General features: G+C 42.0%; 1 protein-coding gene and 1 non-coding gene across 3 annotated transcripts; both read right to left on the reverse strand.

Moving 5' to 3' along the window:
* Nucleotides 1–531: 531 nt before the first annotated feature.
* Nucleotides 532–1982, reverse strand: LOC126954564 (immunoglobulin-binding protein 1-like). 2 transcript variants are annotated; one of them, XM_050790177.1, is made up of 2 exons: nt 1501–1982; nt 532–903 (listed from the first exon to the last, which is right to left on the reverse strand). In XM_050790177.1, exons 1-2 carry the CDS (start codon nt 1980–1982, stop codon nt 723–725), a joined length of 663 nt encoding a protein of 220 aa, XP_050646134.1. In that variant the 3' UTR covers nt 532–722. The 2 variants fall into 2 exon arrangements, with proteins under 2 accessions (XP_050646134.1, XP_050646133.1); XM_050790176.1 differs by having other exon boundaries at nt 532–985; nt 1307–1982.
* A 59-nt stretch (nt 1983–2041) lies between these two features.
* On the reverse strand, nt 2042–2108 carry LOC126955850 (small nucleolar RNA SNORD42). Its single transcript, XR_007726137.1, has one exon. It is a non-coding gene; the product is annotated as a small nucleolar RNA SNORD42 (small nucleolar RNA).
* Nucleotides 2109–26987: the final 24879 nt, after the last annotated feature.

Here is a 26987-nt window from a genome sequence, read left to right on the forward strand (position 1 = left end):
TAAAGCTTTTAACTTTAAGATAAAATTAATCCAATCAGTATATTAAATAAATCAATGTATTTATACTTGAAATTATAATGTAAATATATCAAGAATTTATTTAATAAACTAAATTATCTTGCATACATATTCATATTTCTCTGTAATTATTATGAGTACAGTCTTTATTGTTTTACTAATTATCACCTTTAACCAAAGCAACCAACTTCTGTTTTTTGCAGGCAAGTCTAGAAGACAGGAAACCAAGAAATATCTACCTAATTTTTTTGGTACACATTTTAGACTATCTTCCTAAATGTTAAGCTGGCAAAACAAACCCATATATGATATCATCCAAAGCATTTGCAGTTTATTTTTGCTTGTTTGTTTGCTTATTTTATGTTTTATCAGATCCCCTGTTCTGAAAAGCACATTTGCACATCCTTTGTATAGTCATTTTATAACGTTATAAAAATAAGAATACATAAAATCTGTATTTAGTGACCAGAGGTTTTTTTGTTTGTTTTTGTTTTTAATCACTTGACACTTTCTTGAATGCAAAGCAAGATTTAGCATCTTTGCCTTCGTTGTACACAGCTGAAGCGTGAGCCCAGAGAGTTGAGGACTGCCTGGCTTTCCTTGGTGGGGGAGGTGTGCACCCTGCAGCCCATATTCTGGTGGTTGCTGTAGCCCCAAGGATGGGTGTCCTTCCAGTCATCCCACTCCCGAGCTCTGTAGAGTGTTTATTCATCATGCTTTTTCTCCTTTTCTTCTTGATGTTCCTGTTGCTGAGCTGCTTTTCTGAATTTCTCTGGTGTTGCCTTGGCTATTCCCTGATCTGGTAATTCTCCATATTTCCGATGTTGCTCATACCAGTCACTCACCGTCATAGTTGCCAGACTTGGATAACCTGCTCCAAACGCTTTGACTTGGGAGGTATTCTGAGTGAGAATGAAGGGTTTCACTGGAGGCTTCTCCTGGTGAGATGAGTTAGAAGTTGATGCCTCTTGGGCCCGGTATGGTGGCTCATGCCTGTAATCCCAGCACTTTGGGAGGCCAAGCCAGGAGGATCACCTGAGGTCAGGAGTTCGAGACCAGCCTGACCAATACAGAGAAACCCCATCTCTACTAAAAATACAAAATTAGCCGGGTGTGGTGGCACATGCCTATAATCCCAGTTACTAGGGAGTCTGAGGCAGGAGAATCGCTTGAACCCAGGAGGCGGAGGTTGCCATGAGCCGAAATCGTGCCATTGCACTCCAGCCTGGGCAACAAGAGCAAAACTCCGTCTCAAAAAAAAAATAAAAAAATTAAAAAAAGTTGATACCTCTTGAAGAGTCTCTTTCTCTCAGGATCTTAATTTCCTGGTCAATGCTCTTAATCTCTTCTAAGATGATACCAATCCACCTCTGAAGGTAAAGAAGATAATATTCACAAACACGCTCATCATCTGCTTGACCACTTTCCACAGCAGATTTCACTTCAGACAACCTATGCTCCAACTCCTTCTTCTGCTTGTATCTCTCTTCTTTACTCTGTCTTTGAGATGCCATAGCAACGAGGCTAGGATAAGCCATGGAGGAATTAGCAGTGTGATTTTCGGCTGAGTTGCTCTTGGCTTTGGTCACCTCAAACTCTGCCACATGATAGCAATGACACTGAGTTAAGTAGTTTATAAAGTGTTCTCGAGCCCGCTGCAAATGATCTAGACGCTTGCTGGGGTTGACTTGTTTCACGGTGAGGGCTCCTTGAAACGCTGGCACCAACAGGCACTTCAGGTCGGTGGAAGCAATCTCTTCCAAATCTTCATTTCGGCTGAACAACTCGAGCGGCGGTAACGTTTCGGCAGCCTTATCAAGCAGGTCCAGGCCCTTGAACACCTTCTCCTGGACTATCCGGGAACCGGCGGGTTCAGTCCCTACTTCTACTTCGTCCAGAATCTGTTTGCCGGTTTCCAACAGCCTGGGGGGCAGCGGGAGCAGTAGTTCGTCGTCAGCAGCCATCTTAGGGAGGGCTTTTTTTTTTTACCTTTCTTTTTCTTTATATTATAAAATTTCCACACATGCATCAGTGGTTCCTTTGAGAACATCACAAGTCTCAGAAGATTAAGATTTTTCCATCATATGCTATGACCAGAGTTTTATATCATTTTTTAACTTAATATTGTTCAAGTATCCAAAGATCACATATCAATTAATTGTTGTATAAGTTCTTAAGATTTTTAAAACTTGGAAATTAAAATTTTAATTAACACATTTTATAGTATTACAGGAATTTCACGTAATCAAAATCTTTTAAAAGACATCTGTAATTAATTACATTTTTATTTAATTAAGCACCATATTATATTTTCAATCTTACACAATTTTTGGAAATAATAAGTTATTTGACTCTGAAGCCCAATATAAAAATTTAGAAAGTTTAAAGCATTAGAAATTTAACTTTAGTATTATGAAAATCAAAATACAGTGTTAGCATTTTTACATAACAAAATACCATTTTTAACTTTTTCTGTTCAGAAATTTTTTATTATTTATGTGGACTAGATTTTCTAGAGTGCACACATGACAACAAAATGATTTTTTTTTTTTAGTCAATTCACCTTTAAAATTTCTTGAGGGAGGATAGGAGGGAGAAAACAGGAAAAGAAAGTGAAAAGAATCCAGGCACAGTGGTATGCACCTATAGTCCCAGCTACTTAGAAGGCTGAGGCAGAAGGATCGCTTAAGGCCAGGGGTTCCCGGCTGTAGTGTACTATAATCACACCCGTGGATAGCCACTGCACTCCAGCCTGGGTAACATAGTGTGACTCTGTCTCTTTAAAAAAAAGAAAGAAAAGAGAAGAAAAAGCAGGAGCCAGCTATAGATACATATACAATTATTGGAGAAAAGCCAATAATCTTTCTGCTCTAAGGAGAGGGAAAAAGTTTAGATATAGAAAAACCCATTTCAGGATACACATGCACACACACGAGTTTCACACCTGGTTGGTTGAAACAGTAACTTGGGCCCTTCACAATTTTGCCAACTCATAGAATAAAGCAGCCAATATTTATTAAACCCCTATGAATGGAAATGAAGGATGTTTTGGGAGGGAGGGAGTCTTTCATTAAACTAAATGATCTCTCTTTTAGAAAGATAAGACAAAAAGGAAAAACATTTAAAAAAAGAGAAAAAAATTAATAAAAAAGAAAAAGAATAGAGAAGACAGTCTCCTCATGAGACTTGGGTTTTTTTTTTTTTTCCTTTTTCATTCTAAGACATGTCTAAAACGAACAATCTTATTTGAGCCAGAGTTCTCCAGAGTAGCCTCTACAATTCACTGTCCTCTGTGAAGTTATGCCAGGAACTAGTGTAAGTATCTTGGAGGCAAACCACAAGAAGCTGGCTTGTGGTCAAAAATAAAAATATTACTTTTATAACTAATATAAAAAGCAACTGTTTTTAAATACATTGTCTCTCTCTTTTTGAAATACAAAATATAAAAGAAAAACTCATGAATTTGGGCCCTAACCCCAAGGATAAATTGCTCTGCCTGCTGACTCAAGAAATCAGCATGACTCTAAAGGGCCAAAGAGATAATAAAAGTCCAGATTCAATGCGAGACCCATGTAATCAAGGACAGAGAGGCCTAAGGCAGCGGAGACTCAAGAAGTCTCAGATGTGCATATTATTACCAAGGGTTCTGGTTCATGGCAGCAAGGATCTTGGCCATACCTCCATGATATTGTTCCAGCCCAATCAGCCTCAGACCATCAGGGACAAACCTGTAGTTGAAAGAAGTACGGTTTACTGACTTGCTACAACAAGAGAGGCTGCACATCAGAGAAACTATGAGATATGTCACCAAACAAAAGAAAAGATAAGATAGGGGGCTGGGCGCGGTGGCCCAAGCCTATAATCCCAGCACTTTGGGAGGCCAAGGAGGTCTGATCACTTGAGCCCAGGAGTTTGAGACCAGTCTAGGCAACGTGGTGAAACCCTGTCTCTACAGAAAATACAAAAATATTTAGTCTGGCAAGCTGGCATATGCCTGTGGTCCCAGCTACTCAGGAGACTGAGATGGGAGGATCACTTGAGCCCAGGAGGTGGAGGCTGCAGTGAGCTGTGATTGCACCACTGCACTCCAGCCTGGGCTACAGTGAGAACCTGCATCAAAAAAAAAAAAAAAAAGATAGGGGCCGGGCATAGTGGCTCACACCTGTAATCTCAGCACTTTGGGAGGCCAAGGCAGGCGGATCATGAGGTCAAGAGATTGACACTATCCTGGTCAACACGGTGAAACCCCGTCTCTACTAAAAATACAATAATTAGCAGGGTATGGTGGCGCATGCCTGGAGTCCCAGCTACTGGGGAGGCTGAGGCAGGAGAATCACTTGAATCCGGGAGGTGGCGGCTGCAGTGAGCCCAGATCACGCCACTGCACTTCAACCTGGTAACAAGAGCGAGACTCTGTCTCAAAAAAAAAAAAAAAAAAAAAAAAAAAAGATAGGATTTGGGGAAGAGAGACATTTAGGTGAAAATTAAATAAAGATAGGATCAAAGCAAAATAGGGTTGTATGTAAAGTGGGACAACATCAGATCTGGACTGCAAATGAGAACAGGTTCCTATTTCTTTTATTTATTTTTTCTTTTCTTTTTCTTTCTTTCTTTCTTTCTTTTTTTTTTTTTTTTTTTTTTTTTTTTGAGACAGAGTCTCACTCTGTCACCCAGGCTGGAGTGCAGTGGCACAATCTCGGCTCACTGCAGCCTCTGCCTCCTGGGCTCAAGCGATCCTCCTGCCTCAGCCTCCTGAGTAGCTGGGACCACAGGCGCCCGCCACCACACCCAGCTAATTTTGGTATTGTTAGTAGAGACAAGGTTTTGCCATGTTGGCCAGGTTGGTCTTGAACTCCTGACCTCAGGTGATCTGCCTGCCCTGGCCCCTCAAAGTCCTGGGATTACAGGGGTGAGCCACCATGCCTGGCCATGGTTCCCATTTCTTTGGGTACTAGAAAGTTAAGGTGGAATGTTGTTTTCAGAAAGTCCTCTGAAGCTTTGCACCTGGATTGGAAATTGAAGTTGCTTCTTTGTGCCTTAGATGTTCCAAGTAAGGGTGGCATATTTCATTCTTTCTGACATAATTTCAAACTGGTTTCTAGTCTATCATTTCAGGGAACCAAGCTTCTCAGTCAGAGAGAAAACAGTAGTCACTCCAGGAAGCGGGTGTTTTGATGCTTTACAGCTACAGCATGTCCTTGAGGGAAAGATTATTTCTCTTTAACTTTGCAGCTAACTTTATTTGTATGTGTCCTCCCAGATTCATGCATAGCAGGGCATAGTTTTATTTTCTCAGTCCCAGTTAATTTATTTTCTCGGTTTTAAAGTCTGAAGAAATGGGCCAGGCACCGTGGCTCACTCCTGTAATGCCAGCACTTTGGGAGGCTGAGGTGGGTGGATCACTTGAGGTTAGGAGTTCGAGACCAGCCTGGCCAACATGGTGAAACCCTGTCTCTACTAAAAATACACAATTAGCTGGGCGTGGTGGCAGGTGCCTGTAGTCCCAGTTACTCAGGAGGCTGAGACAGGAGAACCGCTTGGACCTGGGAGGCAGAGGTTGCAGTGAGCCGAGATCATGCCATTGCCCTCCAGCCTGGGTGACAGAGTGAGACTGTCTCAAAAAAATAAAATAAAATAGCCTGCAGAAATGGTGAGATAGTGTTCTCTCTAACACCATTCAGGACAGAAAGAAAAAAAGAAAAAGAAAATGAATAAGCATTGAGATTTTACAGATCAACTCTTACTAGTCTAACATAGTTAAGGGATATGGACTGGTATGTAGATGGTCTTGCTAAACTTTTCCACAGGAATCCAAGCTAGGGAAAACACCTTTGAACACAATACTGGCATGCAGGTTGATGTACAGAAAAGGGCACAGGCTGTCTAGCCAGCCAGGTTTGAATTCTGTCTCTAATGGGACAAGACATGGGCAAATTATTTGTCCCTGCTGAGGTTTTCATTAACAGATGTTCATGGAGCTAGTTACTCTACACACTCTAAACTGGATTTCTCTCATCAGGGTTATTGTGAGAATTAAATATGTTAACAGGCAAATATATTTAGCACTGTTCCTGTCCCCCAAAATATGCTACCCTGAGTCTTGAAATGTAAAGAAAAGTCTGGAGGAGGAGACTGTTGACTTATTGGCATTCAGGATCCTAACAAATAGGGGCAGAAATGATTGCAGCTTGCATGAGGGGAGCAGGAGTCTAAGGATAATCTTTAAGAACCAGAGACATATGGTATTTTTCCTAAAATGACCTTTTTCATATATTAATATTTCTGAAATCAGGATATAATATAAAATCTATTATGTATATTTAATAGGGTATTTCTTAATTTCGACTAGAATAGATCACTTTTAAAAATATATATATATTCTTTCTTTTTGCAGAGATGGGGTTTCACTACATTGTCCAGGCTGGTCTCGAGCTCCTGTGCTCAAGCAGTCCTCCCGTATTAGCCTCCCAGAGTGCTGGGATTATAGGCGTCAACCACCACACCCAGTCTAACATGGATAGATCTCTCAATGGTTGTTATTTTCTTTTAATTTCTAATTTTACTGCATTGCAAATAGTGAAATGGCCTGATTTCTGTCTTTTGAAATGTGTTGTAATTTTCTTTGTGTCTTAAAGCATAATCAGTTTTTTATATTTCCTTTTTTTTTTTCTTTGAGACAGAGTCTTGCTTTGTTACCCAGGCTGTAGTCCAGTGGCAAGATCTTGGCTCACTGCAACCTCTGCCTCCCAAGTTCAAGCGATTCTCCTGTCTCAGCCTCCCTAGTAGCTGGGATTACAGGCATGTGCCACCATACCCAGCTAATTTGTGTATTTTTTTCAGTAGAGACAGGGTTTCATCATGTTGGCCAGGCTGGTCTCAAACTCTTGATCTCAGGTGATCCCACCTGCCTTGGCCTCCCAGAGTGCTAGGATTACAGGTATGAGCCACTATACCTGGCCTATATCTATGCCTTTAAATCAAACTTGCTCATTACATTACTTAAATCTTAAATAGCCTTATTTTTATTTATTTGATATGTTGATTTTGTGAGAGATGTGTGTTAAAATCTCCCATTATGATTCAGAATTTGTTCAATTTTCCTTGATTACTAAAAGTGTTGGCATATTGTTTGGTTCATAAAGATTCAAAACTATCGGCCGGGCGCGGTGGCTCAAGCCTGTAATCCCAGCACTTTGGGAGGCCGAGACGGGTGGATCACGAGGTCAGGAAATCGAGACCATCCTGGCTAACACGGTGAAACCCCGTCTCTACTAAAAAATACAAAAAACTAGCCGGACGAGGTGGCGGGCGCCTGTAGTCCCAGCTACTCGGGAGGCTGAGGCAGGAGAATGGCTAAACCCGCGAGGCGGAGCTTGCAGTGAGCTGAGATCCGGCAACTGCACTCCAGCCTGGGTGACAGAGCGAGACTCCGTCTCAAAATAAATAAATAAGATTCAAAACTATGATATCTGCCAGGTGTTTTAGACTTTTATTAATATGAAATATCGCACATTATCTCTGTTACAGCTTTTTACCCTGAATGCAGTTTTCTCTGTTACCAAATATTGTTAGTACTGCAGTTCTGTATGTTTTCTAATGCCAATATTTTCAGTCTTCTTGTATCATTTTCTTTCGGGTGTGTCTCCTAGAAACAGTACATCCAAGTCTTCTGTTTATTTTTCCTTGTGTATTTTTTAGGTGAATTTAATTCATTGACACTGTGATAACTGTTATGTTTGGGCATATTCTGGTCATCTTATTTTGTACCTTCAATTCATCATGCTTTCTTCTTGGAGTATTATCATTTCTTTCTTTCCAGCTATGGTGGACATACTGTAAGGTGGTGTCCCGTTATCCCCACTTCTAATATTCATGCATTTGTGTAGTCCCCTGCCTTGAGTGCAGGCAGCACTTGTTACTTGTTTCCAACCAACAGAATATGGCAAAGGTGATAGGATGTCATTTGTTTTTTTGTTTGTTTGTTTGTTTTGTTTTGTTTTGTTTTTGAGACGGAGTCTCACTGTGTCTCCCAGGCTGGAGTGCAGTGGCGTGATCTCGGCTCACTGCAAGCTCCGCCTCCCGGGTTCACGCCATTCTCCCGCCTCAGCCTCCCAAGTAGCTGGGACTACAGGCGCCCGCCACCTCGTCCGGCTAGTTTTTTGTATTTTTAGTAGAGACGGGGTTTCACCATGTTAGCCAGGATGGTCTCGATCTCCTGACCTCGTGATCCACCCGCCTCGGCCTCCCAAAGTGCTGGGATTACAGGCTTGAGCCACCGCGCCCGGCAATAGGATGTCATTTGTAATGATCTTACCCTACTTGAGATTCTGTCTTGCTATCAGACTCCCTCTAGAGACTCTTTTTGCTGGCTTAAAGTGGATCAGAATAGTGTTAGGTTTAAAAAAGAAACTTATATTGTACCTCAGAGTATTATTTTATTTATTTATTTATTTATTTGTTTGTTTTTATTTATTTATTTTTTTGAGACTGAGTCTCGCTCTCTGGCCCAAGCTGGAGTGCAGTGGAGGGATCTCCCTTCACTGCAAGCTCCGCCTCCTGGGTTCACGCCACTCTCCTGCCTCAGCCTCCTGAGTAGCTGGGACTATAGGCGCCCGCTACCACTCCCTGCTACTTTTTTGTATTTTTAGTAGAGACGGGGTTTCACCGTGTTAGCCAGGATGGTCTCGATCTCCTGACCTCATGATCAGCCCGCCTCGGCCTCCCAAAGTGCTGGGATTACAGGCATGAGCCACCGCGCCTGGCCTAAAATTTCTTTTTTGAGACAAGGTATTGCTTTGTTGCCCAGGCTGGAGTGCAGTGATGTGATCCTGGCTCACTGCAGCCTCGACCTCCTGGGCTGAAGCTATCCTCCCGCCTTAGCCTCTGGAGTAGCTGAGACTACAGGCACACACCACACACTGAGGCGGGCAGAGGCTGAGGCAGAACGGTTGCTTGAGCCCAGGAGTTTGCAGCTGCAATGAGTAGTGAATGTACCACTGCACTGCAGCCTGAGAAACAGAGCAAGAGAGCCTGTTAAAAAAAAATACATAGGGCCAGACACTGTGGCTCATGCCTATAATCCCATCACTTTGGGAGGCTGAGGCCGGTGGATCACCTGAAGTCAGGAGTTCAAGACCAGCCTGGCCAAACATGGTGAAAACTCGTCTCTACTAAACATACAAAAAAATTAGCCGGGCATGGTGGCGGGCGCCTGTATTCCCAGCTACTTCAGAGGCTGAGGCAGGAGAATCACTTGAACCTGGGAGGCGGAGGTTGCAGTGAGCCGAGAATGTGCCAGTGCACTCTATCCTGGGCAAAACTGTGAAACTCCATCTCAAAATAAAATAAAATAAATAGATAAGTTACAAAAAAAAAAAAAAAAGGCCTGATTCTGATTAAATAATTTCAGAGAAATAAAAAGAACATTTATGGCCGGGTGAGGTGGCTCACGCCTATAATCCCAGCACTTTGGGAGGCCAAGGCGGAAGGATCACTTGAGCCAGGAGGTTCAGGCTGCAGTGAGAGAGAAAAGATGTTCATGAGAGAACATGAACCAGAAAAGAAAATAAATAAATAAAAATTTTAAAAAGAGATGTTATTTTTAAAATAAAATATATGTATCATCAATTTTACCATGTGCAGTTTTAGGTAAAATCATTTTTATTTGATGTCATTACTAACAGTAGTATTCATTTTAAATTTGACAAAAGACTGAGGCTCACTTTGTTGCCCAGGCTGGAGTGCAGTGGCGTGATCTCTGCTCACTGCAACTTCTGCCTCTCAGGTTCAAGCAATTCTCCTGCCTCAGCCTCCCGAGTAGCTGGGACTACAGGTGCCCGCCATCACGCCGGACTAATTTTTTGTATTTTAGTAGAGACGGGGTTTCACCTTGTTGTCCAGGCTGGTCTCCAACCCCTGAGCTCAGGCAATCCGCCCGCCTCGGCCTCCCAAAGTGCTAGGATTACAGGCATGAGCCACTGCGTGCCCGGCTGATAATTTGCACTTTTTCTTAGAAAATCCATGAGAAATAATGAGTAATTCCTTTTTCGTCATTCGGGCTTTATCCATTGTGCTAGATGCTCTAATACATTACTAATCTAATTTTCCCACATACTTATTAAGCTTCTGTATAAAGTAGTAACTGTCCACACTGTGACGAATACAAATAATAAATCATGGTATATTAAATATTCTCAATGGTCAAATTGACAGTCAAAATACCCTGCTTCACTGTCAAACTTATAAGGCAAATAATCCAATTTTTTTTTTGCGTTTTGGGAACTACTAATTAGTTCAGTCATATTAAAATGTAAAGAAAGAAAACTAGGCCAGGCACACTGGCTCACATCTGTAATCCCAGCTCTTTGGGAGGCCTAGGCGGGTGGATCATGAGGTCAGGAGATCGAGACCATCCTGGCCAACATGGTGAAACCCCGCCTCTACTAAAAATACAAAAATTAGCCGGGCATGGTGGCGGAGGCCTGTAGTCCCAGCTACTTGGGAGGCTGAGGCAGGAGAATTGCTTGAACCCGGGAGGCAGAGGTTGTGGTGAGCCATTGCACTCCAGCCTGGGTGACAGAGCAAGACTCCCTCTCAAAAAAAGAAGAGAGAGAGAGAGAGAGAGAAAGAAAACTAAAGGAACTTTAAGTTACCATTACATCTGTCTTAAGCTAAAAAAAAAAAAAGTTAAGACCAATGTTGGCAAATATAACAAAATCAAATTAATTAATACAAAAATTTTATAAGTGGCTCTGTAGATTATTCAGTCTTTTTGGAGAGCAATATGGCAACAGTGATAAATTATACTACTTTGGGAAATGTACAACAAACAATTATTGCAATCCAAAGGAATAGGGATATTGTACAATGAGGTTTATAGTATAGTCTTCATAACAAAACTCTGAAAACTAAATTTTATCCATGATGTTATAAAAGCGGTGGAATGTATACAAAATATATACTTATCTATGAACATTTAGTTTTTTTTTTTTTTTTTTTTTTTGAGATGGAGTCTCGCTCTGTCACCCAGGCTGGAGTGCAGTGGTGTGATCTCGGCTCACTACAAGTTCCGCCTCCCGGGTTCACGCCATTCTCCTGCCTCAGCCTCCTGAGTAGCTGGGACTATAGGTGCCCGCCGCCACGCCCGGCTAACTTTTTGTATTTTTAGTAGAGACGGGGTTTCACCGTGTTAGCCAGGATGGTCTCGATCTCCTGACCTCGTGATCAGCCCGCCTCAGCCTCCCAAAGTGCTGGGATTACAGGCTTGAGCCACCACACCTAGCCAAACATTTAGTTTTTTACAGTAGTTGATGTCATTTACATTTTCCCACATTTATACCACGTTCTTTCCCTTTCATTCATTTACGTATCCCAGGGGATTCTATGTGGGATCACTTGTCTTCTACAGTTAGTATTAGCTTTAGAATTTCCGTTGGTGACAGCTTTCTGGTGATTATGTGTTAATTTTTTTCTTGCAGAAGATTATCAGATGTCTTTTATCACCCCAAATCTTTTTTTTTTTTTTTTTTTTTTTAAGAGACAGGGTCTTACTCTGTCTCCTATGTTGGAGTGGAGTGGCACCATCATAGCTTACTGCAGCCTTGACCTCCTGGGCTCAAGTGATCCTCCCACATCAGCCTCCTGAGTAGCTGGGACCATAGGCACGCACTACACTCAGCTAATCTTTTAATGTTTTGTTAAAACAGGATCTTGCTATGTTCCCCAGGCTGCTCTCGAACTCCTGAGCTCAAGTGATCCTTCCCTCTCAGCCTTCCAAAGTGCTGGAATTACAGGCATGAGCCATTGCACCTGGAGTCACCTCCAATCTTAAAATAATTTTGACTGATTGGCAATTCTCAGCTGTAGTTATTCTCAACACATTCAGCACATCATTCCACTGTTAACTGTTTTTCACAGTTTCTATTCAGAGGTCAAAAAAGTAAAAAATCAGCTTTACTGTTGCTCCTTTTTCTTTTCTTTCTTTTGTTCTTTGTTTTCTTTCTTTCTTTTTTTTTTGAGACAGGATCTTGCTCTGTCACTCAGGCTGAAGTGCAGTGCCATGATCACGGCTCACTACAGCCTCGACCTCCTGGGCTCAAGTGATCCTCCCATCTCAGCCTCCAAAGTAGCTGGGACTACAGGTTTGTGGCCACCTTGCCCTGCAATTTTTATTTTTATTTTTATTTTTTATTAGAGATGAGGTCTCCCTATGTTGCCCAGGCTGGTATTAAACTCCTGGGCTCAACCAATCCTCCCACTCTGGCCTCCCAAAGTGCTAAGATTACAGGCAGGAGCCATTGCACCCAGCCAGTTGTGGGGTGTTTTTTAGATAATCTTTATCGGGTGGTGGAAGTTCCTTCTGCATTAGTCTGCTCAGGCTACCATAAGAAAATACCACAAATTGGGTAGTCTAAACAACATACATTTGTTTCTCATAGTTCTGGAGACTAAAATCCCAAGATCAAGGTGCCTGCAGGATTGGGTTCTGTTGATACCTCTTTTCCTGGCTTGTAGATGGCTGCATTCCCACTGTGTCCTCCCATGGCCTTTTCTCTGCATTTGTGTTGGTGAAGTGGGGGAGATCTGATGTCTCTTCCTTTTCTTATAATGAGAGTAGTCCCCTCAGATTAGGGCCCCACCCATATGACCTCATTTAACCTTTATTTCTTTTAAGACGGTGTCTCGCTCTGTCACCCAGGCTGGAGTTCAGTGGCGCGATCTCGGCTCACTGCAACCTCCATGTCCTGGGTTCAAGCGATTCTCCTGCCTCAGCCTCACGAGTAGCTGGGATTACAGGTGTGCGCCACTATGCCTGGATAATTTTTGTATTTTTAGTAGAGACGACGTTTCACCATGTTGGCCGGGCCGGTCTCGAACTCCGACCTCAAGAGATCTGCCCACCTCAGCCTCCCAAACTGCTGAAATTACAGGTGTGAGCCACTGTGCCCGGCCTCATTTAACCTTCATTACCTCCATAAGGGTCCTGTTTCCAAATACAACCACATTGGAGGTTAGGGTTCCAACATATGAATTTGAAGGGGGAACACAATTCACTTGATAACACCTTCTATTTCTAGTTTGTTGTGTGTATTTGTTTTTATCATGGAAGGGTATTATATTTTGTCAAGTGCTTTTTCTGTATCTGTTAAGGTTAGCATGTGGTTTTTCTTTATATTAATATGGTATGGTATATTGATTTTCAGATGTTAAACAAACTTTGCATTCCTGGGATAAATCCCATCTGGTCATCGTGTATAATCCTTTTTATACGTTGCTGGATTCAGTTTCCTAAGTTTTAGGGTTTTTTGCTTTTGTTTTTGTTGAGACAGAGCCTTACTCTGTCACCAGGCTGGAGTGCAGTGGCGTGATTTTGGCTCACTGCAACCTCCACCTCCCGGGTTTGAGCAATTCTCGTGTCTCAGCCTCCTGAGTAGCAGGGATTACAGGCATGCGCCAATGTGCCTGGCTAATTTTTGTATATTTAGTAGAGATGGGGGTTTCATCATGTTGGCCAGGCTGGTCTCGAACTCCTGACCTCAAGCAATCCACCCACCTCAGCCTCCCAAAGTGCTAGGATTATAGGCATAAGCCGCCATGCCCAGGCTTGGGGTTTGTTTTGATAATTTTTGTGTACATATTCATAAGAAATATTGGTCTGCAGTTTTCTTGTTATGTCTATGTCATTCTTTAATATCAGAGTAATACTAGCCTCACAGAATGAATTGCAAAGAGTTCCCTCTTGTTTTTTGGAAGAATTTGTAAGAACTAGTGTTAATTCTTCTTTAAACATTTTGGTAAAATTCACCTCAGAAGCATCTAGTCCTGGGCTTTTCTTCATGGAAAGTTTTTTTTTTTTTTTAATTATTAATTCAATCTCATTACTCGTTGTATATCCATTCAGATTTTCTTTTTGTTTTAGTTTTTATTTTACTTTATTTTTTTGAGACAGGGTCTTGCTCTATCACCCAGACTGGAGTTCTTTAGATTTTCTATGTCTTCTTGAGTTAATTTTAGTAGTTTTTGCTTTCTAGGAGTTTACCCATTTCATTTGGGTTATCTAATTTGTTGATATACAATTGTTCATTGTATTTTCTTATATTCCTTTTTATTTCCGTAAGGTCTGTCTTGATGTCTCCTCTCTTATTCCTGATTTTAGTTATTTAAGTCTTCTCTCTTTTGTTATTGGCCAATATAACTACTGGTTTGTCAATTTTGTTGATTTTCAAAAACCAACTTTTGGTTTTGTTGATTTTCTCTATTGTTTTTATATTCTCTATATCATTAATTTTCACTTTAATCCTTATTAGTTCATTTCTCCTGCTGGCTTTGAGTTTGATTTGTTCTTCTTTTCCTAGTTTCTTAAAGTGGAAAATTAGTTATTGATTTGACATCTTACTTTTTATTTTATTTTGTTATTATTATTTTTTTGAGACAGGGTCTCCCTCTGTTGCCCAGGCTGGAGTGCAGTGGTGCCATCTCAGCTCACTGCAACCTCTGCTTCCCAGGGTAAAGTGGTCCTCCCACCTGAGCCTCCTGAATAGCTGGGACTATAGGCACAAGCCACCAAGGCCCTGCTAATTATTGGTATTTTTTGTAGAGACCAGATTTCGCCATGTCACCCAGGCTGGTCTCAAACTCCTGGCCTCAAGCGATCCACCCGCCTTGGCCTCCCAAAGTGCTGGGATTACAGGTGTGAGCCACTGTGCCCAGTCCTAATATTATTTAAAAAGCAAGATGTCAGGCCGGGCACAGTGGTTCACACCTGTAATCCCAGCACTGTGGGCGGCCGAGGTGGGTGGATAGCTTGAGGCCAGGAGTTTGAGACCAGCCTGGGCAACATGGCAAAACCCAGTCTCTACAAAAAATACCAAAAATAAGCTCACATGGTGGCACATACCTGTAATCTCAGCTACTTGGGAGGCTGAGGCAGGAGAATCACTTTAACCTGGGAGGAGAAGGTTGCAGTGAGCCAAGATTGCACCACTGCACTCCAGCCTGGGCAACAGAGCGAGACTCTGTTTCAAATAAATAAATAAATAAATAAATAAATAAATAAATAAATAAAATATAGGAATTTACACCTATATATTTTCCTCCATGAACTAACTTAGCTGGATCGCATAGTTTCATATGCTGTTTTACTTTTGTTTTTGTTTTGAGATGGAGTCTTCCTCTGCTGCCCAGGTTGGAGTGCAGTGGCACGATCCTTGGCTCACTGCAAGCTCCGCCTCCTGGGTTCAAGTGATTCTCCTGCCTCAGCCTCCCGAGTAGCTGGGACTACAGGCGCCTGCCACAACACCTGGCTAATTTTTTTTTTTTTTTTTTTTTTTTTATTTTTAGTAGAGATGGGATTTCACTGTGTTAGCCAGGATGGTCTCAACCTCCTGACCTTGTGATCCGCTCACCTGGGCCTCCCAAAGTGCTGGGATTACAGGCAAGAGCCACCGCGCCAGAGCTGTTTTAGTTTTTATCCATCTCAAATTACTTCTCACTTTCTCCTGTATTTCTTCTTTGACTTACTGGCTATTTTGGAGTTTATTGTTTAATTTCCACATACTTGTGAATTTCTCAAATTTCCTTATGTTAGTTAAGTCCTTATTTGATTTCATGTGGTCACAGAAAATACTCTGTATGACTTCAATCTTTCTAAATTCAGGCTTTTAAAAAAAATAATGTAGCATACAGCTTATGCTGGAGAATATTCCATGTCCATTTGAAAAGAATATGTGTTCTGCTATTGTTGGGAGATGTGTTCTATAGATGTCTATTAGGTCTGGTTGTTTTAGTGTTTAGTCTGTTGTTCTGAGTCTTCTGTTTCCTTGTTGATTTTCTGCCTGGTTGTTCTATCCATTATTGAAAATGAAGTTTCATTGTTTACAACTGTTGTTCTTCAACTCTGTCAATTTCACTTAATGTGTTTTCCTTAAATGCTCTGAAGCAGTAAGACTCCAACCCTTTGCTGAGGGGCTCTCTGAGTGTACTGGGGTAGTATGACTTTGATGCTCTAGCAGGCTGGTAACAACTCTGCCTTAGCTTTCGCTTCCTGCTTGTGTAGACCCTCACGGTCAAGCAGCAGTGAGAGATTAGCCCCTTCTCAGCTGTTTCCTGGGCATGTGTACGGCTCTGGCCATAAGTATGGCCTTCTAGAGTCCCAAGAATGTGTTGGAGATTTTTAAAGCCCTCAATGGATAATTTATTCCCCAGTTTTTCTTTCTTTTTTTTTTTTTGGTAGTCTCTAATTAGCCCTAACTCATATTCCCATCTCAGATGGGTGTGATGTTAAACAACTGCCATCGAATGTTTTTGAGACTCAATCTAGGGCTATGGCTTTTTGCATAGAGTGAGCTCTGAGTCAGGTGAGATAAGGACAAATTTGAGTATAGAGCTTGTTTCAGTGAATAACCAGGTAGGTCAAATAGCTGCAATTCTGTAGGAATTGGTGTTTGTGGGGTGCTCTAAATCTATTGTGTCCCAGTGGTTCCTAAGCATCTGGTTTTTGTACTCACTGTAGTTGCAGAGATGTTGGTTTTCAAGGCTACCATGGAGCTGGAGAGAGAAGGATGAGAATACACAAAGCGCCCTATTCTTACTGAAATAAAACCCTTTTTTGGGGGTGCGGGGGTGCAGATAGTCTCACTCTGTGGTCCTGGCAGGCTGCAGGGCAGTGGCATGGACATTGCTCATTGCAGCCTCTAACTTCGGTCTTAAGCAATCCTGCCTCAGCCTCTTGAGTAGCTGGGACTACAGGCATGTGCCACCATGCCCAGCTAATTTTCTTTTTTTAGACGGAGATTCGCTCTGTCACCTGGGCTGGAGTGCAGTGGCATGATCTTGGCTCACTGCAACCTCCGCCTCCCGGGTTCAAGCGATTCTCCTGCCTCATCCTCCTGAGTAGCTGGGACTACAGGCATGTGCCACCACGCCTGGCTAATTTTTTGTATTTTTGGTAGAGACGGGGTTTCACCGTGTTAGCCAGGATGGTCTTGATCTCCTTACCTTGTGATCCTCGCATCCGAAGTGCTGGGATTACAGGAGTGAGCCACCACGCCCAGCCAATTTTCTTTTTTTAATTTGTTGTAGAGATAGGATCTTTCTTTTTTTTTTTTTGAGACAGAGTCTCGCTTAGTCGCCCAGGCTGGAGTGCAATGGCGTGATCTCGGCTCACTGCAAGCTCCGCCTCCCGGGTTCACGCCATTCTCCTGCCTCAGCCTCCCGAGTAGCTGGGACTACAGGCGCCCGCCGCCTCGCCCGGCTAATTTTTTGCATTTTTAGTAGAGACGGGGTTTCACCGTGTTAGCCAGGATGGTCTCGATCTCCTGACCTCGTGATCCGCCCGCCTCGGCCTCCCAAAGTGCTGGGATTACAGGCGTGAGCCACCGCGCCCGGCCGAGATAGGATCTTTCTATGTTGCCCAGGATACTCTCGAACTTCTGGCTTCAAGTGATCCTCCTGCCTCAGCCTCCCCAAATGCTGAGATTATAGGCATGAGCTACCACACCTGGCCTTGAAATAAAGCCTTTGAAAAAAGGTACTCCTTGGATTGTTGCAAGACTATTATCCAGAGTTCTGAAAATGCTGATTTTGACCATTTTTGCCACTTGTCCTCATTGCTTTTGAGAGGTGAAGCCAGCTGGGCTTCCAGGTGGGCTGGGGACTTGGAGAATTTTTCTGTCTAGCTAAAGGATTGTAAACACATCAATAAGCGCTCTGCGTCTAGCAGAAGGTTTGTAAACGCACCAATCAGCACTCTGTAAAAATGGACCAATCAGCACTCTATACAATGGACCAATCAGCAGGAAGTGGGCGGGGCCAAATAAGGGAATAAACGCTGGCCACCGGAGCCAGCAGTGGCAATCCCGGGGGTCATCTTCTATACCATGTAAGTTTTGTTCTTTCATTCTTCACAGTAAATCTTGCTGCTGCTCACTCTTTGGGTCCTCACTACTTTTATGAGCTGTAACACTCACCGTGAAGGTCTGTGGCTGCACTTCTGAAGTCAGCGAGACCATGAACCCACCGGGAGGAACAAACAACTCTGGATGTGCGTCACCTTTAAGAGCTCTAACACTCACTGCGAAGGTCTGTGGCTTCAGTCCTGAAGTTAGGGAGACCATGAACCCACTGGACACATCTGAACATCTGAAGGAACAAACTCTGGACACACCGTCTTTAAGAACTGTAACACTCCCGGCGAGGGGCCGCGGCTTCATTCTTGAAGTGAGGAAGACCAGGAACCCACTGGAAGGAACCAATTCCAGACACCCTTTGACAGAGCAGATTTTTGGATGTCCTTACTCTGCTATTGTGGAAGTGCTTCTGATTAATATGTTTGTTAAATATCCATTCTTAATTCCCATGGGTTTTTTGTTTGTCTTTGTTTTAGCTAAGAGTGATTTTAATAATGACTATTTTGGTATCTCAGGCTCTGCAGGGGGGTTGGAAAGCCACACTTGGAAACTGTCATCCAGGAAATATTTTCAAAATCACACCAGAACTGGATTCATAAAGACACCTGTTTCTGCTGCTGCTGCTGCTACTGTCTTGCTACACACAGATACTGCTCCTTTCAACATTATCAATGTAGATACTGGATGTTGTTGCTAGAACCACTGCTTCTTCTGAAAACTCATTGCCACCATGGCTGCTCCCTATCTCAGCACTGATTCCACGAAATTCCTACTTCTTTTGATTCACCAGCTTCAGGCTCAAAGTCCAATGCAAGAGAATTCTAATCGATAGAGCTGAGTTAACATGTCTATGCTCTGGGTATCAGGGAGCCGGGGAAAGTGATTTTTAAATTTCTATATTGGGTGGTACTCTTGGTACACCATGACTCATAGGATGGGAATTCGTCAAACATGGGGAAGTAACTCTCTATTTTCCATAAAACCTGTACAATGTCATAATAAAAGTGATTTGTACTTAATTTTTTAAAAGTTTTAATTGACACAATAATTATACATATTTATTGGATACAATATGTTTCAATACCTGTATACATTGTGATCAAATCAAGGTAATTAACATACCCATCACCTCAAACATTTATCATTTCTTCGTGGTGGAACATACAAAATCCTTTCTTCTAGCTATTTTGAGATATACCTTATTTTTGACTGTGGTCACCCTACTGTAAAATAGGATACCAACACTTACTCTTCCTTTTTTTTTTTTTTTTTTGAGACGGAGTCTAGCTCTGTCACCCAGGCTGGAGTGCAGTGGCCGGATCTCAGCTCACTGCAAGCTCCGCCTCCCGGGTTTACGCCATTCTCCTGCCTCAGCCTCTCGAGTAGCTGGGACTACAGGCGCCCGCCACCTCGCCCGGCTAGTTTTTTTGTATTTTTTTAGTAGAGACGGGGTTTCACCGTGTTAGCCAGGATGGTCTCGATCTCCTGACCTCGTGATCCGCCCGTCTCGGCCTCCCAAAGTGCTGGGATTACAGGCTTGAGCCACCGCGCCCGGCAACACTTACTCTTCCTAATCGCAGCTTTGTACCCATTGACCATCCTCTCCTCATCCCCTCCTTCTCCCTACCTTCCCCAGTCTCTGGTAACTGCTGTTCCATTAACTACTTCTGTGAAATCAACTTTTTTAGATTCTACATGTAAATGAGAACGTGTTCATCTTTCTGTGTCTGGTGTATTTCACTTAACATAATGTCTTCTAGGTTCATACATGGTGTCACAGATTTGGGAAGTTTCTTCTTTTTATCTTTTTTTTCTTTTCTTTTCTTTTTTTTTTTTTGAGATGGAGTTTCACTCTTGTCATCCAGGCTGGAGTGCACTGGCACGATCTCGGTTCACTGCAACCTCCACCTCCTGGTTTCAAGTGATTCTCCTGCCTCAGCCTCCCGAGTTGCTGGGACTACAGGTGCACACCACCACACCCGGCTAATTTGGGGTTTCACCATGTTGGTCAGGCTACTCTCAAACTCCCAACCTCAGGTAATCCACTCCCCTTGGCCTCCCAAGGTGCTGGGATTACAGGTGTGAACCACCGTGCCTAGCCCTACCATATTTTCTTTATCCATTCTTCTGATGATGGACACTTAGGTTGATTCTATATCTTGAGTATTGGGAATAATGTTGCAATAAACACGAGAGTGCAGATATCTGTTCGACATATTGATTTCATTTTCTTTGGATATATGCTTAATAATGGGATTGCTGGATCATATGGTAGCTCTGTTTTTAATATTTTGAGGAGCCTCTATACTGTTTTCCATAATGGCTGTACTAATTTATATTATCACAAACAGTGTGAAAGGGTTCTCTTTTCTCCACATTCCTTGCCCACACTTACCCCCTTTTTTTTTTTTGAGACAAAGTCTGGCCCTATTGCCCAGGTTGGATCCTTTGTCTTTTTGATCATTAATTTGCACTTTATATTCTTGCTTACTATAATAAAGGTTGCTTACCACGTCTCTTTTAATCTTAGATCCACCTACATTTCCCACTTCTTTTCATGTCATTTACTTGTTGAAGAAATGGGACATTCTTACGAATTTTCCACATTTTAGATTTGGATGGTTGCATCTTCATGGTAGTTTAACATGTGCCTTTATTTCTTTTCCTGATTACCGGCAGTTGGTTCTAGATGTGGCTGCTTTTAAGGTTTTGTTGTTGATTTTTTTTTTTTTTTTTTTGGTTTTGCCATAGTGCATCTTCATGGAGATTTTTATTTTTCCTAATTGCAATTGTAGGGTATATTGAATTTGTAGATTCTATTGTCACTTCTGGAAAATTTTAAGCCATTACCTCTTGAAATGTTGCCTCTTATTCTCACTTCTAATTTTTTTTTTTTTTTTTTTTTTTGAGACGGAGTGTTGCTGTGTTGCCTAGGGGCTGGAGTGCAGTGGCACAATCTTGGCTCACTGCAACCTCTGCCTCCCAGGTTCATGCGATTCTCCTGCCTCAGCCTCCCGTGTAGCTGGGATTACAGGCATGCACCATCACACCTAATTTTTGTATTTTTAGTAGAGGCAGGGTTTCACCATATTGGCCAGGCTTGTCTCAAACTCCTGGCCTCAAATGATCTGCCCGCCTTTGCCTTCCAAAGTGCTGGGATTACAGGTGTGAGTCACCATGCCCAGCCAGCATTTTTGGTATTTTAAAAGCCTGTTAGATGTTACATTCATTAAAAAATGGACACAAGTTAACAGAAATATTCTTGATTTGGCTGCCATTAAATTAACTTGGTATGATGCAGATTATCAGATTGTAAGTTCTGACAGCTATATATCTTTGATTAATAGAAATGTTATTACATAATGAGAGCAATATATTTGACAAGTAAAGCCATTCAAAACACATTGTCTATAGGGAGAAGAAATTTAAAGGGTTTCCTGGTGATGAAATATTGAAACTATTCTATAATATCATTTAACCCCCACTACTCACACCCTCCTTTCATTCCTCTGCTTGCAGTATCTATGAAAAAATATATGCCCCAGATGTTTCATGGTCCAAGGGCAATCTAAATAGTGAGTCAATTTCATAGGCCATGTCTTTCATGGGAAGAGTAGTTGCTCCAGATTATCCAGGCTCAAATTCCATTAGAGGAACAAGAATGGATCAATTGTAATATAATCCAACTTTGCTACGATAGATCTCAACACTCAGAAACCAAGTGTATTAAAGATTACTGACTGCCAGGCGCGGTGGCTCACGCCTGTAATCCCAGCACTTTGGGAGGCCGAGGCGGGCGGATCACGAGGTCAGGAGATCGAGACCGTCCTGGCTAACACGGTGAAACCCCGTCTCTACTAAAAAATACAAAAAATTAGCCGGGCGTGGTGGCGGGCGCCTGTAGTCCCAGCTACTCGAGAGGCTGAGGCAGGAGAATGGCGTGAGCCCGGGAGGCAGAACTTGCAGTGAGCCGAGATCTCGCCACTGCATTCCAGCCTGGGTGACAGAGCGAGACTCCATCTCAAAAAAATAAGTAAATAAATAAAAAAAATAAAAATAAACAAAAATAAAAAAATAATAAAGATTACTGACCAATCTTAATGCTTAAAGTATGCCTGATAGGAGTTTTATAGTTTAATAGACTGCAGAATGTAATCAGCATTGGTACATTCAATTAGCTGACTTCCCCATTTTAAAATCAGGGGATTAAAGCTAAAGCTGGACGTGGTGACACATGCTGGTAATCTCCCCACTTTGGGAGGCCTAAGTGGGAGGATCACTGGAGCCAAGGAGTTTGAGACCAGCCTGGGCAACATAGTGAGTCTCTATATCTAAGACAAGAAAAATAAAAAAGCTTTAACTTGGGCAATATAGCAAGACCTCATCTCTACTAAAAATCAAAAAAATTAGCTAGGTATGATGGCATGTGCCTGTGGCCCCAGCTACATGCAAGGCTGAAGTGGGAGGATTGGTTGAGCCCAGGAGGTTGAGACTGTAGTGAGACGTGATGGCATCACTGCACTCCAGCCTGGGCAAGAGTGAGACTCTGTCATCAATAAAACAATCCCCTGTGTTCACCAGCCAATACAAATACCCAGGTGGAAGGTGGAGAGCATATGAAGAAACCCTTTGTGCAACCTCATCAACTACAACAAATTCAATCAATTTTAGTCAGTTTGTTACCATAAAAGCCAACAGCTTCAAGAGCATTTTAGAACAGTTTTCTAAGTCTCTAATTTTCCTGAAACTACATTGAAAATATTTATAGACATTCATTTTTTGGGTTTGAAGAGAATTCACTTTTGGTCAGACTCCCAAAAGGAGATTACCATTGGAACAGTATGAGAAAAACTTGCAAGTAAAGTTTCTCACATTTTCTAGCTTGTGCTGGTCTTTAAGAAACCAAAATTAGCCTTTTTGGTTATTTGGATTTTAAGTGACAAGATTATGTTGAATATACTTTTTCGAGATGGAGTCTTGCTCTGTCTCCCAGGCTGGAGTGCAGTGGTGCTATCTTAGCTCACTGCAACCTCTGCCTCATTCAAGTGATTCTCCTGCTTCAGCCTCCTGAGTAGCTGGGATTAGAGTTGCCCACCACTACGCCCTGCTAATTTTTGCTAGAGATGGGGTTTCACCATACTGACCAGGCTGGTCTCAAACTCCTGACCTCGTGATCTGCCCGCCTTGGCCTCCCAATATGTTGGGATTACGGGCGTGAGCCACTGCGTCCGGCTGAATATACTTTTTCAAACTACACTTTAGTCTCACTACCCTCTAAGATTATGATACAGTTCCCCGAATTGGTACATCTCTTTGAGTGGTAAGTCTCTTTGAAGTGGTAAATCTCTTTAAAGGGTAAAACCAGAGATTAAACTGACACTTAAGAATAGCACAATTCTGGCAGGGCACGGTGGCTCATGCTTGTAATCCCAGGACTTTGGGAGGTGGAAGCGGGTGGATCACCTGAGGTCAGGAGTTTGAGACCAGCCTGACTGACATGGCGAAGCCCTGTCTCTACTAAAAATACAAAAATTCTAGCCAGGCATGGTGGCAGATGCCTGTAATACCAGCTACTTGGGAGGCTGAGTCAGGAGAACCGCTTGAACCTGGGAAGGGGGGGTTGCAGTGAGCCCTGATCAGATCACTGCACTCCAGCCTGGGCAACAAGAGTGAAACTCCGACTCAGGGAAGGAAAAAAATAAAAAATAAAAAACAGCACAATTCCAAGCTCATTCTGGTTGGGGATGGAGGGTGGTAGGGGAGGAAAAAAAAGTTAAAAAAATGTTCAGCCTTGGCCGGGCACGGTGGCTCAAAATCCCAGCACAATTCACAAGCAGGAGATCATTCTCTACTAAAAATACAAAAAATTAGGGGCACGGTTGGGGAGGCTGAGGCAGGAGAATGGCGTAACCCGGGAGGGGAGCTTGCAGTGAGCCGAGATTGCAGCAGAAGCCTGGGTGAAGGTCTTCAAAAAAAAAAAAAAAAAAAAAATGTTCAGCCTTACTCTGTAATACCCAGAACATCACTATATCCTTTCCTACAGTTTATAAAAACTAGTAAAGTCAAAGGTGTATTTTTTATTTTTTGCTATTAACTAAATCTTGCTGAAATTCCATATCTATTTCAAGACAAATGTAAGACCCCAACCAATCCTAAAAGAACAGCCTATATTTTTATAAACAATATTTTCAAAAAAACCCCAGTATTTTCTACTGACTATAAAAAATACATAGAATTTGCATTGTGTTTGCTTAAAAGTTGAGACCACAGATTAGATGCCAACTCTATTTGGCTGAAAGTTTAAGGAGAGGGGGTTTTCTATGAATGACCCTTTGTAACTACTCAACACTAGAATCAATTGAAATGGTATACACACACATCTATAACTAAAATTATTCATACACTTACATATTTTTGAATCACCTTTTAAAAAAATTGAGACTGGGTCTCATTCTGTTGCCTAGGCTAGGTAGAGTGCAATGGAGCGACCATAGCTCAACTGCAGCTCAACATACCTGGTCTTAGTCTACTTTATTTTTGAGAGGTTCTCACTTTGTTGCCCAGGCTGGAGCACAGATCTCACTGCAACCTCCACCTCCTGGACTCCAGCGATCCTCCCGAGTACAGCACCATGCCTAGCTAGCTAATTTTTGTGTTTTTAGTAGAGTTGGGGTTTTGACATACTGGCCAGGCTGGTCTTGAACTCCTGGAATCAAGCCATCCACCTACCTTGGCCTTCCAAAGTGCTAGGATTACAGGCATGAACCCACTGCGCCCAGCCAGCTTAGTCAGCTCTTTAATTGGTGAAGCTTAGCATCCTGCGATTTTTTGAGACAGGGTCTCACTTTGTCGCCCAGGGTGGAGTGCAGTGGCACAAACATGACTCACTGCACCCTTCATCTCCCTGGCTCAAGCAATCATCCTGCCTCAGCACAAGTAGCTGGGACTACAGGTGTGCACCACCACATTGGACTAATTTTTGTAGAGACTAGGGTTTTGCCATGTTGCCTAGGCTGGACTCAATGCACTTGCCTTGGTCTCCCAAAGTGCTTGGGATTACAGGCATGATCTACAGCACGCAGCCTAGCATCCTGATTGACATTAAATCAAATCTTGGTAATGGAAAGTGGCTTAATTGTTCAGATATGCCCTTATATTAAATTTTGTGAAGATTAGTGAGGCTCTCTGCCATTATGAAAATAAAGATGCACTGAAGAGTAATGGAATAAGCTATGCTTATCCATGCTAGCATCCCAACAGACATCTCATTTTAATAGTCCTCATACTATAAAAATGAGCGAGATTACACATTAACATGTTAACCAATGAAATTACTAACGTCTTTTGTTAGGATAACATCACACTGAATTTGGTCTAAACAATGCAAAAGGCAAATACAATGTATGAAAACATATACAAACCGAGTATTTGTTTGTTATAGGTACTTCAGAAGAATTCATTTCTATCCCCTCCCCAATAAACTTGTCCAATTACTTTGTTCTAAATTAATGTTTGGGAATGAGATCTTGATACTAGCTTCACAGTTCATCCAACCTAGGACACTTAGCCTAAGAGTATCTATTCAAATTTGCATCAGTTGGTGAACTGATGGGCCCTGAAATCTTAATTAAATCTAGAGTTCAAAGCCCCTGCAAGAAAAATCAAGTGAATTCTTACTCCCCCTTCAATTGTTTGTAAAACATCTCAATCATCTCTAGATGTAATATATTTTTTCTCAGTCATACATATCAAGACTTGATTAAAAGTTTGGATTTTGTTTAAAAAGCCTTTATTCATTTTTTGATCAGGGAAAAGGACAATCTCAATGTCAACTTGTCACCTAATCATAAATTTGAACTTACAGGATTCACTACCCTAGACACTGCACCTGACAACACAACTTAAAAATGAACTTCCTTCCATTCCCTAAAGTTGCATGTTGAATGAACAGAATCCCTTCTAACAACCAACACTGGTACTTGGCCTAGGTGTGTGTGAGAACAAATAGCAAAACAGCAGCAAAAAAAGGCCAAGAGCATTATAACGTGATAGCCCAAGAAGTATAATCATTGTAACCAAGTTGTAAGCACCAAATTAAAAAAAAAAAAAAGGAAGGGGCTCATCAGCATAAGAAACACATTTTGTGAGATCACCCGTTTGAGATCAACTACTCTGCCTGTGAACACATCTGCCAATCCCAGTAGCTAACACTGACGCAAAGGTCCCAAAATCCAACTACACTGAATGCAAAATAAAAAGCTTTTATTTATTCCAGGTCTTCTCAAACCTGGATCTAAAACGGCTTTTCAGTGCACCCAGAGGGTCCACTGTAATGACTCAAGTCACATTTGGATTGACACACCTAAGATACCTTTTCCACTATTCCTATGTCTGAATATGGAAATGTTTAACTACTCAGTTCATGCACTGTTAAAAACTAGATTTACTATCAAGACTTTTTCTAAACTCACACAGCATTAATAGCTAACTGTAATACAATTTCCTCAGAATGCCCAAACAGAAAACATTTTGTTCAATCTTGTGGTGACTGCGAGAAAACACCACAACTAAATCTTCTGCCACTATTTCAAATTTTAATCTAACTTTTGACCACACTCATACCTTTCTACCAAAATCCTTGAGTTATAACTACTTTAAATGCTCTTAAACCATAGATCCTACCAGTTTTACAGTGCTCCTGTGTGCATCTGAATTTTTATCAAGAATTAAGTGATTGTGTTATGATTACAAAGCTTTTACCAGGTGACCACTGATTAAAGCCAAAGTAATTAGCGATTCAAAAATGGCTTTCCAGAGACAGGCACAAAGTAAAAGGAGCTAACAATTTTATTACAATCCAGAAGAAACATGGTCTACTAGAAAGCTTCTACTAATCACAACACTTATGTCTTCCTCTCAGGACAGTCTTCAGATAACCAGAGGGGAAAGAACATTGTTCAAAGGTGTGGTAGAAACCTCACTTAACAGGGAGAAGATGAAGCCTTAAGAGCATAGAATACACCTACAAATTGGGGAAGAGGGTGATGCTGGCTGGCTATTTAT

Source organism: Macaca thibetana, chromosome 5 (assembly GCF_024542745.1).
Source record: "Macaca thibetana thibetana isolate TM-01 chromosome 5, ASM2454274v1, whole genome shotgun sequence".
NCBI lineage: Eukaryota > Metazoa > Chordata > Mammalia > Primates > Cercopithecidae > Macaca > Macaca thibetana.